General features: G+C 40.5%; 1 protein-coding gene across 1 annotated transcript in view; it reads right to left on the bottom strand.

Annotated features, from left to right (window-relative positions):
- Window positions 1-15,977: 15,977 nt before the first annotated feature.
- LOC142934494 (junctophilin-1-like) overlaps window positions 15,978-21,385 on the bottom strand; it is a 39,137-nt gene continuing 33,729 nt past the window's right edge. The window contains exons 4-6 of the mRNA XM_076078945.1: window positions 20,455-20,721; window positions 18,230-18,648; window positions 15,978-16,058 (exon numbers count right to left, since the gene is read on the bottom strand). Of these exons, the coding sequence (XP_075935060.1) occupies window positions 15,978-16,058; window positions 18,230-18,648; window positions 20,455-20,721 (767 nt within the window). The remainder of the gene's footprint in view (window positions 16,059-18,229; window positions 18,649-20,454; window positions 20,722-21,385) is intronic.

Below are 21,385 nucleotides of genomic sequence, written 5' to 3'. Positions count from 1 at the left end.
AGATATTAGGTAACTATTAGTGCAAATATGAACTAAATACAAGCAATCATTTCAAAATGTTTGCCTATTCTTTTAGTTCTTTCACAGCTGATTTAGTTTCCTGTGTGCTACTTTCATCCATAGTTTGTTTGTTCGTAAGAACGTTTCCAGTAGTGATGTTTCACGTTTCTTGGGATTTGAGCCTTTTCTATAAAATATTTACTTCCGTTCTATATCTCACTCATATATTGTTATCTCTTCATCTGTATGGTTTGTATTTTGAAGACATTAACTGAAGCATTTCTTGACAGATTCCTCGACTCAAGGAATCTGTCTTGTGTTGTTGTTTTTTGTCCAGCCACCAGAGGGCGACATGACATCTGTTTCACATCTCCACCCTGAATCCATCTCCTCTGTGTCCACAGGTTGGTTTATGTGAACAAAATCACGTTATGCAGCCAAGCATTGCTCAGACCTACAGACCGTTGTTTCAAATTATAGTGGAGAATAACTTCAATACCAAATTCAGAGTAAATGTGTATAAAATTATGCTTAAAATGTCTTGAATATATGGGTTTCATTTCAAAGTAATAGCTAGCTGTTTTGTATTATTTTGACGTATTTGCACAAGTAACAAAACAATAAAACATATAAGCTAGAGGAAGCCTATCCCTGTATATTTCCACTCTTTACTTTGTATTGCAAATTTGGGCTGGTCCAGGTGCACCCTACCTTTCACGGGCCGTGCATTTTATACCTGGGCCTTCTGTGCTGTCCTACTGAGCTACGGTTATTTGTTTCTATTGGTGTAATAATACACGTATTCGTATTAAACCGTTCGGTACGAGGCTTACGAACCGAACAATATGTTTGAATAATACTAGTGCATTTGGAAAATGCAGAAGCTTAAATTGTGGGAAATATAATGTTTTCGGTGGACTGCGCTCACGTAACAGACAACGGGCTGTGTGACCTTTTGAACCCGGAACAATAACAAAAAAACGAAATAACCCCGCGATGACGGGATGCTTCGTCATTAACGGACAAGTCAGAATCAATAATTAACACAATGACGAGAACCAGTCACATAAAATGTCAAGCATGACAAATCAATCCAGCAACGCTAGAGCGCGAGTCATATTATTCATAAAAACGACACGATAGACAGCAGTGACTGCAAAAAAACAAACGCGGCGAAGGAAACACCGGCCGGCGAAGGAAACACCGGGCTGAATCTGATTGGATGACAGCTCTCCTTAAAACAAGCTGTGCTGGAAGCAGAGCAACAGAGGAAGACAGGAGCTGTGCAATGAGAACAAAAGTACATGTAGTGTATTTGTGAAAAATTATAAAACAGCTATAACTTTGTGATTCTGTTTAGGCCAGCTATGACGGCCCACCACTGCCTTTCACCCAGTGCATGCTGGGACGTATGGAAAAGTAATGGATGGAATTTAAGATCTGAACGTTCTAAGACTTCAATGATCTGGTATTTACAAAATAAAAACAACAACAAAGCCTGTAGTGAGATTGTGCATACTTCACACTACATGGTGTCATTACTCTTACAGATTGTGTTGCTTTTAATATTTCCCATTTTGACATGAATGTGTTTCCTTTTTATTTTGTTCCTTTATTGTATAATTACAACTGTGTAATTTCTTTCAATACGAGTGTGATAAACTAAAACATTACTGAGCTTCTTGAAGTTTGAGGATGATGGCTGAGAAATCAGTGCAGATGTCACTACGGGTGACTGAGAGTGTTTCGGCATCCATTTAAGAGAAACTGGACGGGTGGAAATCAGGCTTCAGTCCTGTGTTGTTGGGTACGGAAGCCCTGAGAGGCTAAAATTAAGAAAAACTAATTCAGCTGATCCATTTTCTAAGTCTAATCTTGTTTTCTCTCCTGTTTATAATTGAAGAACAAGTGGATTTTTTTTTTTGCTGGAATAATTTTTTTTTTTATTTACTCTTTTCCATTCATCCATAAAAATTTCTTCACACTTCTTGTGGCTGAAGTGAGTATTTCATCAACAAACATTTGATGAAAAAATGATAATTATTCACCCACCAAACATTTCTTTCACCTGTTTTCAGAACAATTATCCTGATAAGACTTTTTTTGGTCATAAACACAGGAGCGAAAACTATTTAAATCTAACTTTGTTTCCGCCCTCATATGCCTCTCAGGGCTTCCGTACTTTAGGCCTTCTCATAATTGTATTTTAATGACTGACTTGAGTGAGAAATCATTTCAGTCCTTCACTTTTCTGGGATCTCTCCTTCATCTGTTTCCATCTTGTTTTTAGCATCATGCTTAGAGCTTGCTTGTGTTGTAAGTGCCACACGGTTACACTTTCACAATGAATTTGCCACATAAGGACCACACAGACCACAGATGCCTGACCCATGATGATGACATGTGTGAAGGGTTGACGACAGGACGGAGAAAGACAGGATGTATAAGACGGATGAAAATATTCTAGGTGTCTGGCTGTTACTCTATTTTTGCAGACCACTTTATAAATAAAGTTATTACGGGGTGACAGAGGTACATGATCAGCTGCTCTCTGCTGTCATTCATTAAGAGCCTTCTGAGCTCCAGATATGATTACTCTCCTCAGGATCAACAAGACACCAAGGTGTGTGTGTGTGTGTGTGTGTGTGTGTGTGTGTGTGTGTGTGTGTGTGTGTGTGTGTGTGTGGAATCAAGTTTAGCTAGTATAGAGGGTAGCTAGTAGCAAAAGTATGCTTTCACATACATGTGTTCAAAGTTTTCAGGGGCCCAAGATGAGGCAAAGATGGAGGCTCAGGCCTCAGTACATGAGACACAATTTGCTTGATTTGACTGTAAGAAGCAACTGAGACTCACATAATCATTTAATAAAAGCACACTGATATAACATGTTAGAACATGTTTTAATTTCAAAAGAAAGATTAATATGGAAGTCTATTTCATTCAATATAAAATAAATAAACAGATGGATAAACATGGCTATGAAATAAGTAAATAATGTTATAGATATATGAATAGATATAGATGTATAAATAAGTCAATATAGTTCAATAAATAAACAAATCTATTTAAAAAAAAGGATGTCTTTAAAGGACGGCGGGGGAACATTAACTAGCTAGCCGATTGTTGCTTTGGTCTGAATCTTTGAGATAACCCCGCCTACTTCATTTGAATACAACAGATGGAAATAATAAAGAGCTGTGTAATAAATGTGGCATTAGGAAATAAAAGTTCGGCATTTTAGTGTCTGGTCTGGTCTCTGTGTCCTGTCATCTTCCTGCTAACCTGTAACCTTTTCTTTTAATTTGGATCCCCATTAGGAACTACCAAAGAGGCAAATATTCTTCTTGGGTATTCTTCACACATGTAAAGATTGCATCATAATGTAAAACGTATATATATATATATATATATATATATATATATATATACATATACACACACCTTTTACTAGGTGCCTAGGGGCTCCCAAGGCAAACAGGTCTCAGGGGAGAGCCCAGACTAAGAGCGCTTCAAAATAACCCTGATGATAAGCAGCCCACGGTCTTCAGCCACCGGGCTCAACTGCAGGACAGCAGTGATATATATACATAATACACAAAAACAAACAAAAAACGACAACAATGAATCAACAACAATAAACCTACTGGCTTATGACAATGATAATAACAATGCTTATCCGTAGATTTACTATTTAATGTAAAAGCAACTCAAACTTCATCATTTGGTTTGTCCTCACTTTTTACTATCTGTATCTGTTCAAATATTTGATAACCAATCCCTTTTTACCATTATTCAAAAAAAATAATAGAGCCAGGTGCCATCTCTAGTATTACATCGGCAACCAGACCTTTATTATGTTTGTTTGTCAAATGAAACCTAATACACACAATGACATAACAATACAGTTTGTGGATTTAGCTTTTAGACTAAATTCTAATAAATCAATCAAATGCTCATCGAGATTTAGAACATGTGAAATAATACCAATAAAGCTTAGTGCTCCAGAGCGAGGTGTGATTCTTGACGTGTCCTTTGCTGACCACAGTCCTCGGTCAGACTTGGCGGGACTTGCTCTCTGGTTGGTGAAAACCAATGCAAACGTTAGCGTGTGTGGTATCCCCCGGCAGAGAAGTGATGACCTGTGAAATAGGAGAGGGTGTGTGCATCGGGAGATGGTTGAGGTTTGACACGGTCTCTCGTTTACATACAGTGGCAGCCTGAAACCGAGGGTGCTTGACCTTGGCGTTTCTCACACTAAAATACTGTACCTCCCAAACTGTACAACATGGTCTAAGTTCTCCCTCGCCCTCTCCTGACAGGACGGACGGACCAGCAGAGTCCAGCTAAGGGAGGGGGAGCTCAGACTAGAGGGGTTGAAATTTGAGCCCTAAATGTCTGAGCCCTCTGTCCAATGTCTCGGGTCGACTGTGCCAATCATAAGTACACGAGAATTGAGAAGATAATCAACATATTATTTGGAATCTGGTCATTTGGTCGAGATGGCGGCACATGTAGGCGCAGTAACTCGGCATCCTGACTGACACCCTGCACGGTGAGGCGGGTAAAGATAATGGATGGATATGAATGGATATCATAACCTATTGCAGTAATGTGTTTAGGGATTGAAATTGAAATCTGTTTCTTTGCTGGCCCATAGAAGTGGCTTAACCGTGCCAAATTTGTATTTCTACCATTTATTTCAGGCCTCAAAATTTACATTTTCTGTGAAAAAAAGTACTTGGAAAAGCTAATCATAGCTGACCCAGCACCATCTTTAGAATAATGTCATATTATCTTTGTGTGTGGAAGCGCTCCATCTCCAAAGCCTTCAGTAGTGCGTGTCAGTCTCCAGGCAGGCCAGCAGCTGACAGCCATCACAACTATTTTGGTCGGAGCGGAGCCCAGCCAACTTTCACACTTTAGTTACGTTTTTAGTTGGGGCTTCTCTAATGGAAGAGAACGCTGCATGCTGGGGGGGCAGATCAACTTAAGCAACAGGGAATGCCCCTCTCATTGTCTAACTGCACTGGACGTGACCGCGATCACATGGATTACATATTTATTACGTTTTACCTCCGTGATCAGAACGTGATGCTGATCATACACTCCCTGTCGCTCATCATGGGAGTCTGGAAAACAAAGGCAGGGGGACAAAGAATACACCAACACAGAGTGCAAAATGTAAACCTGCTTTTTAATCGATCTCCATAGAAACAACTGCCAAAAAACAAACAAATGTCATGTAAAATAACTGATAACAATATGTGCACTGCATCACCAGCAACAGCCGAGGTGAATCATTTGCATTCAGCAATCAAGGCAAATATTCAAAATACAGTCAAGAACAGTTTTAGAAAAAAAGGCTCCCAAAATGCCTCAAAACCCGAACACAGTATACAGCGATGTAGAAATTCTATACAGAGACGAAAATTAAAAAGGTTGTCATTTCAATTTCAGATCTCAGCCATAAGCGATTGTCCTGTCGGGGCGGAAGAAACTATACCATACAAATATATGTTGGAGCTTATTCCATACCGACCCGTGCATTAAAGGCTCCTCCGATTTGTCACAAGCAAGCTTAAACCAAGCTCCAGACAAACTGCTCTAATTAAATGAATGACCAATTTTGCCGCCAGTTATACTTTAGACCGCAAAAACTTCCCTGATACATCCGAGACTCTCTCACCTTCTCTTCCCTGTTCTCCTCCATAAACAACATTTCATCAGAGCAGTGCCGTTCCAATCCTCTCCTTCGTCTTTCTATAACAACAGCCTCGTTTCCTCTCTAAGGTCAGACCAGAGTAAAGCATGGTGTTAGTGTTTTCTCTGCTTGAAACTGAACAACACCCACGCTCCAGCGAAAGGAAATGAAGGTTCTTAACAAAATCACCTACGTCTTATTTATGAGGTGCACGTGTTTGCGCCCACCACGGGTCGTCCTCTGGGATTAGCATGTGATCATCCACGGCGATGTAGGCCAAAACATGAGCGACCGTTAGGGTTGAAAATAGCACTGCATTAAAAAAAAAAAGCGCCAGGGCCTGTTAGGTGTGTGCATGTTGCTACAATGACAAGATGAAACACTGGCTGGTCATTTGAAGGCCTTAACACTGCATATCAGTGAACAGGACTGGCTCATCTCGGACGAGTCTGAAGTCTGCATAGTGAGGTCAGGATGCATGGATGGACCCTAGGGGACTGGTATTCGTGTCCCGTGTCACACCAAAAGATGATGCATTTTAAGGTTACGTACCATGACTTATATCACATACATAACGTAGCCTATAGCTAAAGCAACTGTAAGGAACTTTTAACTGGTTTTGAAACAGTCTCAACTTAATATAGATGCCTCTACATGACCTACATAAGTAAACCTATAAAGTTATTCTTAATGCTCGTCATCGGTGCCGCCGGGTTGTTTATTTTGCGCAAATCCTTACGGCAGCAGCGATTCCTTCCCCGGCCAGGAGCAGAGCTTCGTTTTGGTTTTTCGCCTGGGAGCTGAAACCGACACCACGCTGCTGGAGACCCAGGCCGTATTGCTGGGCCTGCTGGAGGGAAGGGAGGCACCGGAGAACCAGAACCAGGACTGACTGGAGCAGACTGTCAGACGATGCTGCAGTAAAATGAGAGGTTTTCTCAAGGGAATCTGGTGCTCGGAAACACTACCACTTTAGTCCACAGAGACCACCACAATGAATATTTGTCGTAGCTTTAACTACGTAACAGACATATTTTAACCCAAACCACAATCTTTCAAAACCTAACCAAGTAGTTTTGTTGCTTCAACCTAAACAAGTATTTTCCTGTGAACACATAAGTTCTTTTTTAAAAGACACATGCAAAACTGATGCTAGAGGGGTAGGTAGCGCATCATAGTTTGAAACACTGCTGTATTTGACAAGTAGGGAGACAGAACGTGTTGGACTGTCGTACCTCTGCATGTGAACTTTCTGCTTTAACACTTGACTCATTTCACCTACAATATCTGCTTCTTCTAGTAGTTACAATAGCACAGCACCATTCACAAGAGCCACACACTGAAGCACTGAGTAAGGCATTTAACACTACACCATTGTCCTCCACTAGAGTCTGCACCTTATCTCAGACCTTTGTTGCTTCCATGCAACGTAATCCTCTTCAACAAAAATAAGACAAAGCTTCCTCTTTCACAATACATTTACTTAAATACTCATATGATAATATCCATAGGCTACTTCCCACTACATGGCTTTTCATTTCATTTCACCTCCTAGTGATACGTCACCGCCTAGTGATACGTCACCTCCTAGTGATACGTCACCTCCTAGTGATACGTCACCTCCTAGTGATACGTCACCGCCTAGTGATACGTCACCTCCTAGTGATACGTCACCTCCTAGTGATACGTCACCTCCTAGTGATACGTCACCGCCTAGTGATACGTCACCTCCTAGTGATACGTCACCTCCTAGTGATACGTCACCGCCTAGTGATACGTCACCTCCTAGTGATACGTCACCTCCTAGTGATACGTCACCTCCTAGTGATACGTCACCTCCTAGTGATACGTCACCGCCTAGTGATACGTCACCTCCTAGTGATACGTCACCTCCTAGTGATACGTCACCGCCTAGTGATACGTCACCTCCTAGTGATACGTCACCTCCTAGTGATACGTCACCTCCTAGTGATACGTCACCTCCTAGTGATACGTCACCGCCTAGTGATACGTCACCTCCTAGTGATACGTCACCTCCTAGTGATACGTCACCTCCTAGTGATACGTCACCTCCTAGTGATACGTCACCGCCTAGTGATACGTCACCTCCTAGTGATACGTCACCTCCTAGTGATACGTCACCTCCTAGTGATACGTCACCGCCTAGTGATACGTCACCTCCTAGTGATACGTCACCTCCTAGTGATACGTCACCTCCTAGTGATACGCCACTGCCTAGCTTTGATGAAAAGCTGCCAACTGAGAATTCTCAGGCCCTCAAACTGGGAAAAAAAATACCTACAATGTTTACCAAACTTAAATTAGATTTATCATTTAGAAGGATATCAAGATTTGCAATAAGCTCCAATAAACCATATTTTTTTGTGAAAATCCTCCATGTATCACATGATATTTAAGACTCCATGTAATATGCTCCAGCCTGCCTTAACCAACGATTTTACAGCATGTTTTAGCTTGGACACACCTTGCTTACATATTCAAAGAATTGCCACATTATTCATGTCTGTTACTACAGTTCGGTGAATTCTGCAATGACTGCCAGATACAGATGTTATTATTGTGTAATAACTGATTTTCCACCATTTTTCTAACCTATATCACTTGCTAATCTTTGGTAATACGGAGGAATTAAACTCTCAATGTTATATTTTCAGTTATGTCAGAAACTCTGAGCTACAAGATGAAGCGATTTCCCTTCAGATAGTGGAGGGCACTAAATTCCCAGTGATGGAATGAAGATGCATGTCAGTGCATGGTGTTTCTGATCAACCTGTTCTCACTCCCTACTCGTCAAATACCGACGCTTGGTCAGTGCCTCTCGACGTCTGATACCACCGCACAGAAGCACCCTTTAGTATGAGACGCACCAGGCTTTCTACTAACTCCAACCTAAACCCATCTTCGTCATTCTTCAAACAAACAGGATTTTCACACAGGAAGCCGCTGTTCGTGTCCCGTGTGAAAAATATCAATGTTAACTTTTTGTACATTAGTTTTGTTACGTAACTTTTCTCAACACTTTTCTTACCTATTTTTGTTACCCAAACCTAACCACGTCAATTTGTAAACCTAAGTTGGACGTTTATTTTGAAAAGAGACTGTATGCGTGTAATGAGCAGAAACTGTACCTTTTTCTGTGAGCACAGAAGTTTATTTTGAAAAGACACTATCCATGTAACGAGCGGAAAATGACACACCGTGTCTGACACATATAAAGCTGATGCAAGAGTGGTACTTTGAGCGTCATAGACAGAAGCTTAGGGCCACTGATGGAGAGTCTGTGTTTGACGAGTTGGGAGGGAGAATATGTTCTAATCGAGTTTCTGTGGGATCCAAATGGAAATTAAGTTATTACTCTAAAATACACTGTGAAGCCTTGTTGGGACTGAGTTTGCAAACAAATTTCTTTAACTTCTGCAATCCACTCTTTCTGTCTGACTGAATACTTTATACTAATCATACTTTACTCTGACATCCTAACTAACAACAACATATCTGCATGCTAAACTAGGCATCACAATCACATCATAAGAAAAATAAATTATGCTAAATCCAGTAATCAGGGTGGAAACAGATTTAAGACAATGATTTTTTATCCTTCTAAACTTAATTAAGAGTTCAAATATTAATTAAGAGTTCAAATATTCTAGCTAAACCTTTCATCCAAATACACAAGTATATTTGACATGTTAGTAGTGGCTGATTTCAAATGGGCAAAAACTTTATATTGAAACAACCATTCACACACCAGCAGCTTTGAATAATTGAAAAACACAACATAGAACCAAACACAAAATGAATCTCGTTCTTGGCTTCTAGACGCTTCTACAGATAAAGCTACATGTCTGGGTGGAATACTCCGATTATACCATGGCTACAAAAATCTATCGAAAGTACTGTTTATCATATCATAGGGCATACAACATTTACATTTTTGTAATCCAGAGCAAACGATCACTGCACTATTCCACTAGGCATCAGTGTTCCATTTGGGAATTAAAAATGCTGACGATGAGACAACATCACAGCTGTGCAGTTATCTGAAAGAAATGCAAGTGAGCAACATCATCCAACCCATGCACGCAGATTTACATGTGAGCGATAAACCACCTAATTAATCTGCAGAAACAATCTACAGAGTTTAAATGTATTAACAAAGAAATCAATTGCAATCAACAACCCCATAATACATCTTAAAGGTAAACTGACTGTACGCTGTATGTATTAAAACCCATCCCATCACAGTGAAGCTTTATTTTTCCATGTCCGTAATTTCTGAATTATTTCCTGGAAAGAATTATAACTTAATGAAACTACTTTGTTCATTACGAACCCATAAAATAAAGCGTATCAACCATCAACATTTAGACATTTTGCCTTATTGTTTTAACATACAGAATATTGAGCAAGAACTGAAAATGAATCATGAGGCCATTGTTACACAGGTATCATGACTAAATCCATAGACAATATTGCATCAAATAGTAAACACAGGCTGTTAATCAAATGCCAATCATATTCATCTTAATCAGCAAACACATTTTTGTATTGGTTAAAGCTGAATAATGCATATTCCCACATCAAAATATGAATAAATAAATAATATATATTCAGCATCACGGCTCTCTGTTTCATGGTATTTATGCTATAATACCTAAGCAAATACTTTTAAGTGAAATATTCCAAGGACTAATTGACTGACTGTCACTTTAATAATCTTATATATATACATACAGTATATGATTCCTTGGATGGTCTGTGTTACTAAAATCACAAACGTTTATCACTGCATGATAACCGCTGTGTGTGACAAACAACAAACATTCTGTTGAAACCATTTGGAGACTTAACAACAGAAGAGAAATCTTTATCATCAACTCAACATCAATGAATAGTATTTACCTCAACAGTAGAGTCATTTACTGCGAGTTTAGCAAGGACCATAACAATACAAACATATACTGACTCAAATGGTACAACAAAACGAACATTTCTAACAGCTCCACCTTTCCCAGAATGGCCAAAAAGAATCATACAACTTTGTCAGCCTAAAGTGAGTCATGAGACCTTAGTGTGTTGTATATTCCAATATGTAGTAAATCATGGTTAAAACAAAGAGAAAACATTAGTAAGCGTTGTGTTGTATATGGATCCCGTGTTTTTGTATACTGGTACACTTCACAGACAGCAGTGGACAGTGTAGTACACATTCAGCATTCCTCTTAAAGTCAGTATCTTTAAGGAATAATTTCACTAGTGTGGTACATTCATCATTGTATTTTAGGTAATGTTGCGGAAAAGGAGATTGAGGAGAAGGGGTTAGCAGCAGAGCTCCAGGCTCGAGTCTACCGGGACATGACCAGAGACTGTTTGAACAAGCCACACGACCTCCACCAGTAACACTCAGGTAAACTATAAACCGTAATATTTCAACATAACTGTATCTTGGAAATGTAGGTAACATAAAGTTAAGCAGAGAGTAGCATAGCTTGCTAACGTCAGCTAGCTATGCTCATGTTGTTACCAAACTAACATTAAAGTTAGCTGAAATGATTACATTGGGCTTCTTGCATTGTATTCCCCTGTTGTTGTTGTTGTTGTTCTGCTAACGTTAGTTTGCCAACGACATTAGTATAGCTAACAATGTAGGGTCAAGTCTACCTAACTAACTCTATAAGTTACAGTTGTACTGAAATATCCCGTTTGTATGGTTTACCTTGGTGGAGGTCGTGTGGCAATGACCTGATACAATGTATTAAATATACGCTTTATTTATTGGTAAGTAAGTGCAATAAATACGTGATTTTCCACAATGGGTCCCAGCGCCCAAAGTGCCCGGGCCTGGAGCTCTGTAGCTGTTGGGGATTGAGACCAAATATCCTTGTGATTAAAGAGCAATTCCACACCATGTTTTATCTTGAACACGCCCTGTTTCAGCCCTGTTCTCAGCTGTACAGTACAACCGTCTTGTACAACTGCCAACGCCTTGTGCTTCGCTCACACATAACTGCAAACCATATGACGGTCGCACGCTCTTCATCCCTCTCTTCATATTACAACTCCGAACAAGAGTTACACATGTAGCTTTGGTTCTATGGATTATGATGTATCTGGATTTCTCTCCACACTTCTTTTTATGTATTTCTGGATAGTGGAACATCTAACTTCCAAAGCTGACTACAAGGAGACATTTTAAAATGTCGGTGGTGTGCATTTAGTCGACCACAGATACTCACAGTCAGGTGAACCAGCTGTTAGCCTAAGGTACAGCTAGCTACTCACAGGTTGTGTATGTGCCAGTGGAGGAAGTAGCAGTTTATAAGTGCCATTAACTTAATGTGGTATATGCTGCTCAAATATCAGACAGTTTTGTAGGTTTTTATGGTACTCTTGTTTTAATAAAGTGTATTCTTATACAAATCACTCAGTCACTCGTCAGAATAATTGTTACACTACCTCATTATGAAAATCAGCTAGCGTAGTGTGAAATGTAACACAGCTGAGCTTCTAGACATGTTCAAACAGTGAGCTAGTGTATGTAAATGTATTAAACTGGGCTCCGTTTAAGTAAATACTAAATGGTATGCTATATACAGCTATCATACCCCATACGTTAATGTTAAATGATGCGAAATCGTAATGAGGACTGTGCAAACATGAATGAAAATATAGAAACATAGATTCATAGTTCAGCACAAAGTATCAGAGAAGGCCATGTCAAAAGCAATACATCCATTCGTTAAAAGACTCGGACACCAGACTACGAGGCTGTGCTTTACAAATAATACAAACCCCTCTGATTGTCTACTGTGAACCTGATGCAGCATAAAAAATGGCAGGCACTGAGACCCACGGAGACAGATAAAAACAGATACGAATGGATCGATCGACAGACCGATAGAAATAGAGCCACTCTCCCAGGACGTGGCAGAGGGAGAATCAGCCGAGCGCTTCACATTCCTGCCTGGGCCCTTCTCACCCACCGCCACGTCACTCCGTAAAATAGTAAGGCAGCTGTTAGCTTCCATCAGCTCAAAGTGCATCTCTGAACATATCCAGTCCACCGCCCGCCCGCCCTCACAAACACACACACACACACGGCAGAAGCAGACACGTGTCAGATACACTGAGACATGCAGAAGCTTGGTTTCCATCCAAATAGTTCTGTGTGAATTTTTATGTAAGAGACAAGTTCAGTATTAATAGATCCAAATTCAACAAACGGTCGTCCGCCATTGCAAAACCTTCTTCATGCTCACTTGAAGCGAAACATAGTTTCTTAATCAACACGTTATGCAGCAGATGGCAGCAGAAAGGTGTTGATTGACTAAATAATAAAAGCCCTGTTAAAGTGCACTACAGTTCAAAATGGGCTCACTCATTGCTGCAACCTGCAAATGTGTTGTAAATATTGTCCGTTCAAAGTGGATGCATCTGACTGCATGCATGTTCATGGCATGTGACCAACAAAGGCAATGATTACTTTTCAACACGGTAGAGGCGCTCTCCGTTCCTCTGGTGGATCGTTTAGGAAACAAATTCTCTTCAACTCAGCTGGACAACATACAAACTTTTTATTGCAGCATTTCAAAACTTGCCAAATTTGCTGAACAGTGGATTGGAAATGGAGCTACAGACGGACAAGCACAGGCAGCGGAGGTGCCGGGCCTCACACTCACTCACACTCACTCCACTCTCCAGGCCTTCTAGAGAATCCATAGTTGGGGTTCGGGGGGGGGGGGGGGGCATTTCCACACCGGCATATGCTTGCTTTAGCTTTCACTGCACTCTAAGTACAGTCACAAATCATCGCCAGTCCAATCAAGGACTCGGGCATCTTTCAGTCCATCCAGCGAGAGGGGGGGGGGGGCTGGGTCATCTTTCTCTCTCTCTGCTTTTTTCTCTCTCTCTCCTCTTGTGCCCCCCCCCTTCTCTACCTTCACTTGGCTATTTTCAGTCCTCCGTTTTGCCCATGTCTGCCATTCTGATGGGCACCATTTTCTTAAAAGGCCCCTTTGGCTGATGGAGAGTTAGTGACTTGGGCGACTAGTCTGGATGAGTCCACTGCAGGGGATAGATGTTGGAAGACATGTTACAATTATGTACATAGTATATCAAAGTACACGTAACTATAATTCTGTAGATAACACCAGGATTTTATTATTATTTTATTTGTTGTTATTATTAAATACACTGCTATGTATTTGTTTCATGTGCACAGATAAAGGTGAGGGGATGTTAATGAAATTAAACTACAAACATGAAATTATTACAAAGATTCTCACAGAGGCTTGGGTCTTTATTTACCTCTAACTACAGAGAGAACCAGAGCTTTCCATGAAACAGGCTCGTATTAGAGGCAAGTCTTTATTTCAAATGTACTCTGCTACAGAGTCACTTAACTGTTTGTAAGGGATGGATTAGACAAAGTCATTAGTGTGTTCTAACGTAACCTGAAAACATTAGCCTATATGAGATAGCTTACTATCTACTAACCAAGCATTACAGGCCAAGAGTAAAAACATCGTTTCAAGTTTGTCGGGTAACTTTTTACGTGAAAAAGAGTCTTTCATGACTAGCACCTCCTGGTTGTAGCATTTCTCCACTCTATGGAAGCTGCTCTTGGATGCTGGCGCTGTTTATGGTAACGTTAGCGTGGAAATTTATTTTTCTTATTTATTTAATCTTTGTTTAACCAGGCAAGTCACTCAGAACTAATTCTTATATACAATGGTGGTCTGGCAAAAGACAAACCTCTTGAGGGAAAGGGGGAGGGGCTTGACGCTACAGATAGATGCATCAGTTACCCTTCATCCTAAAAGCCTTTTCTCTTGTGACGTTAAAAGTCAAACACACCGCTTGAAAATATGAAGTAATGTAAGCTAAGCAGCCGTGTCCTTATCATACTTAAAATAGTCTAACTAGCTTTACACTGCAATACAATTTCCCCGTCAAATGTATCATCAGCTGTTGAGGATGCTGACTGTGTGGCCGGGACCTGCTAGCTTTAGCCTCACACTTCTAGCACCATATCATCCGTGTAGCCGTCAATTACATATTTACGATCCTTGTACAGGGTTCTCGTTTTAAAATAAGCTAGCTGGAAGTCATTAAAAAGTCAAGCGGAGACAACATTAGCTTAATTACCTAGCTAGTTACAGCGTCAGGTGTCATTTCAGCTGGGGAAACCATGGTTGTTAGACATGAGAAGCCTATTTTCATCTTCTTGTGTCTGAAATCAACCTGCTGCTGTTCTCATTGTAAATTGCATGTGTTCCAATGGAGACTGGAAAGCTCGACAGGCATAGTAACAGTAACTAAGCAAGAGTCAGTGAGCAGTTAAACAATACTGAAATAATAATAGATAACTGAGAATGGTCGAGGCTTAGAGAAATAATCATTGAGAATGGTCTTGGAGGTATGAGAAGACTGCAGTCACAGCAAAGGCAGCTGTTCTAAGATCAGTTCTGGTTCAGGGCACCTGTAGCTTCAACCAATCACTGGCACTGGTTCAGTATTGCATTACTGAATGCAATGGTGAGTGTTTTTATCAGGCGCAATGAAATGGCGTGACATAGAGGCAGCAGGACGACCAAGAGGCTCATGTTTTATACAACAAGCCAAGCTTCATCATTATAAGCATATTTTATCATATTTTAGTAAGATGCTTCATTGGTTTATTTGCTGACACAATTAAAGAGTATGGTCTAGACCAGAGGTATTCAATTAAAATTCAACGGGGTCCAGTTATAGAGAATTCCATCCTTGGCTACGACGTGTCCTGTGGCGAAATGTCCCTGAGCAAGACACTGAAACCCTAACTGCTCCCCTCAGGAGCAGCCCACTGCTCAATGTATACTAGGGATGGGTTAAATGTAGAGAATAAATTTTCCCACTGCAGGACTAATAAGGGATTGTCCTGTTCTCTAAACCACTTGTTTCAGCTCTATTCCACTCTGTTAACATCTTTGTTGGGCAGTGACTGAATGTTAGGATTCTAGTGGCCCCCTGGTCTAGACCATAGATTGTATAAAGATGGACGACATGACAGCTCCACAAAAGTGAAGCCAAAACATCTTCGCCCCCTGGTGGCTGGCTGCAGTACATGTCAAAACCCCCACCTCCTCCATGTTAGCGGATGGGACATAGGCCTAACTAAAGTACGTGCCAAATACATTTTTCCAAAACATGGTGTCTGTCATTTTAAGTAGTTCTTATCAAACTGATGTAAATTCTTACCTGAGTTCAGATTTGGTCATGTAAGGAAATGGACAAAAATGATTGCTAGACCTACGTTCAACAGCATCACTAGAGCCACCAAGATAGAGTTCGGGCCCTGTGAAAGCACAAGAAAAGTCTCTAAGTAGCAGTTACAAATACATACAATGCCAATTCAAATGTCATTACATTTGAATATTATTAAGAAATGTTAAGCAACCCACTATTGGAACATCTCACTAAATGTTAACTTAATCTGTCATTCTTATAATTAGGAGGTTAGCTTCGAAAAATAACGGTGAGAAAATACACAAGGACCATTTACTCTGCTCGATTCTATGTAGAAACAAGATATGTTTGTTTCTTCTTGATTTGAACATATAAAGTAGTTAATAAAATAAAATAAAATAATTTAAATCTAATTATTTTCCTTAAATACTTTAACCCTACTCACTTGCTAGAATTGAAGAAAGAACATTTGAAAGATGCATTGTTAAAATCATAATTATGAACAGATATTAAAATCAAGCACAATTATGGCACTCAATCTTATGTTATGGCAAATGTACGAAGGAGTCAAATGTCTTTAGTTGCACAGTTCAGAAGAAAAATCCTTAGTCCTTATATCAGGTCAACAGGTGAAAATATGCAAACTAAGGCCACGTCCACACTACTCCGTTTCCATTTGAAAACGCATATGTTTTGCTACGTTTACACTGAGCGTCCACACTCTGCCGGCGTTTTCGAGCATCGAAAACGGAGGAGTTTGAAAACGCTCCCGAGGACGGATAAGTTTAAAAACGCCGGGGTTGCGTTTTCGTGCGGTTGAAAACGGATAAGTTTGGAAACACCCGCGTTCGCTACTTGATTGGTTCTTAGCAGTCATGAGGTCTCCTTCCCTGATTCGTCACACTCCTATCACGTGACCGTTACCCGGAAATCATAAACAACAGCCTTGATTACCGATCGACTACCAGCTTAATTTAACATGGACAACTGATTACAGGTGTTGCTGACCTTGTTGTCTTTACTAGCAGCTGTTGTTCAGTTGCAATAAGTCTGCATTATTACGGAGGAAGCAGCTGTTATTGGAGCGATCAGCAAGCGGCGTGACCAGCGGCGTTATCAGACCTACGGAGGACGTCTGAAGTCACGGTTAACGGCTTTAGGGAGGGTGATGGACACAAAACAGAGGACTTTCCTGTCCTTATTAATGCTTATTTTGTTCTGCACAACTATTGTGAAGTCCGCAGATAAAGTGTAAAGGAACAAAAGCAGTAATTGCTCTCCAGTAGGACAGAGACTTCAGACACCAGCAGAGCTACGAGTGAGAACAACAAAACCGAGGGAACGAGTGAGAGACGTGTGTTGACTACATTGATGGACCCATAATCTAGTAAACCTTTATGTGTAAGTGTTGATTTTAAAGTGAATTTGATGTGTGTGAGAGAGAGAGAGAGAGAGAGAGCAAGACCCGCAGCGCTGTAACTAAGTCTGAAAAATAAAACTTCTAAAACTTTCCACGAAATGTGTCTGTTTGAGTTCATAGAGGAAGATTTTAGAGAAGATCTTAAGTATCAAACACGACCTTTCATTCTTAAAGACTAAGTTATTACTTTGTCGTATTTTTTTTAAACTAAGCAACCAATGTACTTCCTGTTTACATCGGCACCATCATGCCCAGTGTACGTGAATAGTCACGTGATATTCATTTTCAGGCGTTTTATTCTGGACGGAGATCATCTCGAAAACGATGCTGAAATGCCGTGTGGACGGAGATCGTTTTCGTTTTAAAACACGGAGTAGTGTGGACATGGCCTAAGAGCCGTGAATGAATCATATTTTCTTCTGTATTGTCCAAATTATGATGAGTTAAGAATATCAATATTAAATGAAATGTCTATTCAAAATCCAGGAATGTTTTGGTGCACTGACGATGACAGAACGAAATGGCTATACGATTTTAATGCGTGAAAGTTTAATGTATCTAGAGTTTATTTTAAGCTTTAGAAACAAATGTAGCTAACTTATAAGCATTAAAATAAATTTAAAACAAACGTCAGGATGGTTTATTTGTTGAGTATTATATGTAATTTATGTTGCTACTCTGGTTTCTGTCAAGTTTTCTAAATAATGGGGCCTTGTACGCCTGTTTTGGGCTAGGAATATGAATTATGCATAACATCTTAACACAATATGTCAATGTATTTGCACAATTACACATCAATTCACTAGAAATGACAAGTAAGTATCTGAATCAAACAAGTACAGTAACTTTATCTAACTCACCGACTCCTCCACTACAATTTCCGGAGCTATATCCATACTAGCTTTCTTGGTTTCTGCAAGGCTCTTTGGTTTGGTTGATTCCTGTCTTTTTGGCTTGGCAGGCTCTGGCGCTTTGGTGGCCTCTTGTGAAGGGCTGGCGGCTGGCAGGGACTTTGGTGCGGGTGCCCAAATCTGTTTGGCAGGTGGCGGCAAGCGCGCCAGGCTTGATGGGTGAAAGTCATCCTCCACACCAATCGGATCCTCGGGTGGCGGGATCTTGACGTCTGCCTTGACATAGTAACCGTGGTACTGGGAGTGAATCTGCCCATTGCTGGGGTAACTGCTCATTGTTGTGGTAACAGCTGGTTTGACCGCTGGAGGAGCCTCCTGCAGCCTCACTTCCTGTCTGAGAGAAAGTTTTGATGCTGCTTTTGTTATGCCTGCCAAGTAACAGAAAGGAGAAGAGGAGAGAAATGAATATCCAAAGAACCAACACAGATATTGTTTGGGGAATTATTTCCAGGTGTCCTTGGGCAAAACACTGAACCCTAAATTGCTCCTGATGGTCAGGCCAGCATGTTGCACGGTAATTCACTGCCATCGGTGTGTGCGTATGTATTATACCTGGATAGCAATTGAGTGCAAAAGCAATATAAAGCAGTCCATTTCTGATCATCAGTTAATTGTGCCAGAGCAACAGGAAAAAACAATCAGCAGCAAACTTAATAATATCAAACTCAAAAACAAGAGGCCAAGTATACAGGCAATTGGCTCAAAGTCAGTGTATAAGACAGTGTCCATGCACTCAGCTGTGCTATCACTATTAGCCTCTTCCAATCGCGGGCCAGTTAACAACAGTGAGTGAGGAGTCAGCAGGCAGTCAACAGCAGTGAAAAACAGGCAATAAAAGGTGTTTTGAGAAAGTGTGAGTCACCGTAACCACAACAGATAAGATAAGATAATCCTTTATTAGTCCCGCAGTGGGGAAATTCACAGGATCACATCAAGATCCATCAGCATGCAGCCATACCTGGCCACTACAACTATTATGTAGTTTGCTGCAGCAGAATGTGAGTTTAGCCCTGGACAGACACAGAGGTGCACACTCACTCGCAGACACGTAATAATGAATCACACTGCTTTTCTTGGCAAGACCCGCCCTGTGTAGCTGGTTTAGGCAGAGACGATGGGTTAGGATTAGGCATTGACTTTGACTAGTTAGGATCAGGATAACTCATTGTTCAGGGCATAGGACTTGAACAAATCAGGTTACTGGTATAATGATCAGCATGGTTGCCTGGCCAATCCGTGTGCTTTAATGCTACACAGGGCAGGTCTTGCCAAGAAAAGCAGTGTGAATCAGAATAAAGCCCTACGAACGAATGCCAATGCCGACTGATTGCATGATCCTCTATACGGAGATAATTAATGGATAAGGAAGTGACTATTCTGCACTTTTATAGGCTACTTAAGATCCCTGGTTTCTGAGTCAGTTACTCTCTTACAACTGACACTGCTGGTTGCTGTGTTGCTGCAGTAATCACCGTTAAATGCCACATTTGCTGCTAAAATGACTGCTGCTGCTCACCATGTTGCTATTCATTGCAGCTGTTGACTTTGTTGCTGTTCCCTTGTGTCTACACAAGTAGTGTAGTTGCTGCAAAAATGATTGCTGCTACTCACCAAGTTGCTCTTAACATCATTGCTGCTGCTCCCCAAGTTGCTCCTAAAATAATTGCTACTCTTCACCAAGTTACAACTAAATCATTGCTGCTGCTTACCAAATTGCTCTTTAAACTATTGCTGCTGCTCGCCATGTTGCTTCTTCACTTATTGTTGCTCTTCATCATGTTTCATCACCTAACATTCATTCAGCCCCTCTCAATAAACAGTATTCCTCTCTAGACATGCTAGCTGTGCTCAAGGCCTCGGCACCAAATCGATGCTGACACTCCTCCAACACAAACATGGATACTGTTCATTATAAAACCATCAACTGACATGTAGCTGAATATATAATTGAACATATATACAAATATTTGATTCTATTATATTCTAATTTAAATAAATGTTCTATGTTTGTGTCTAGTCTGAATGGGGGTAAACCTTACATTTCATTGTACAACCCTGTGTTGTAAAATGACAAATAAGTGAACATTGTAACCTTGATGACTGTTAATTGCTGATGAAGGATGTTTCATGAGAAAGACATGCTTGCCAAATTAAAAACAACCCAAGTGGTTTACCTGCTGTCAAAGACTCAGCCGCCGGGGTTTTGTTCTCTTTCCCGGCATGCTTCGTTGGAGCGACGGCGGCGGGAGCCTTACTGCTAAACAAGGTATTTTTAACAACAGTGGGTGAAGCAGTGGGGCTGGGAGATGGAGACGGGTCGGGTGTTGTGCCTTTCCGGTAGAAATGAGGGCTCCCTGATGGAGATTTCTCCTTTTTCTCCTCCACAGGAATCTCCTTCACCTCTACTGGCTCATTATACTTCTGCCGTATGTAGTCCGGGCCTGAAAAAACAGACAAGTAAAGAAAGTTATATTTCACAAGGATCACCTGCATCTTCTCTTCCAAATAAGTTTGGGTGACCTGGAGGATTATTCACAACCTGTCTGATCACCTGACCGCTCATGTTTATTCACCTGCTGGACTTAAATGTATTAGTATGATAGGATTGATGGCTAAACTATGAAAATAAGACCAATGTTGTAATACATTGGAATTGTTCTTGAAGATTTTCTTTTGGGAACGATCATTCAGTACATGAGTGCAAGACAATGATCACTGTCTTATCCTACTGTGCATTGACTGTAACTAGAGGAAAGGGAAAGAGTTCAAAGAAGACACTGTTTGGAATACAAAACAGAGCTGTCGATGAGGATCAGTATCTGTCAGCGGCTTACAGTTTGAAACATCAGCTACAAATGGGAATTCATTGTTTGTGAGTGGAACTTCCAGCTGAAAGTATAAACACATAACTACATTGCAGCATTTTAAGACAACTCGTGTAGTTTTATCATTCTGTTATTCTTTCTTTTGCTGCTGTCTATTGTAAATAATTAAGAGCACAATGAAACCGGTAATTGTTCATTTTAAAGACCTGGTTTTAAGAAACCATATTTACTATTGTTCTTAGAACACTATGGTATATTACATGGGAGAAGGCATAGATAG

The sequence above is a fragment of the Anarhichas minor genome, unplaced genomic scaffold, assembly GCF_050575085.1.
Source record: "Anarhichas minor isolate MPS153535 unplaced genomic scaffold, ASM5057508v1 ptg000006l, whole genome shotgun sequence".
NCBI lineage: Eukaryota > Metazoa > Chordata > Actinopteri > Perciformes > Anarhichadidae > Anarhichas > Anarhichas minor.
Note: the sequence above shows the minus strand (reverse complement) of the source record. Positions and strands in the feature narration are given on the sequence as shown.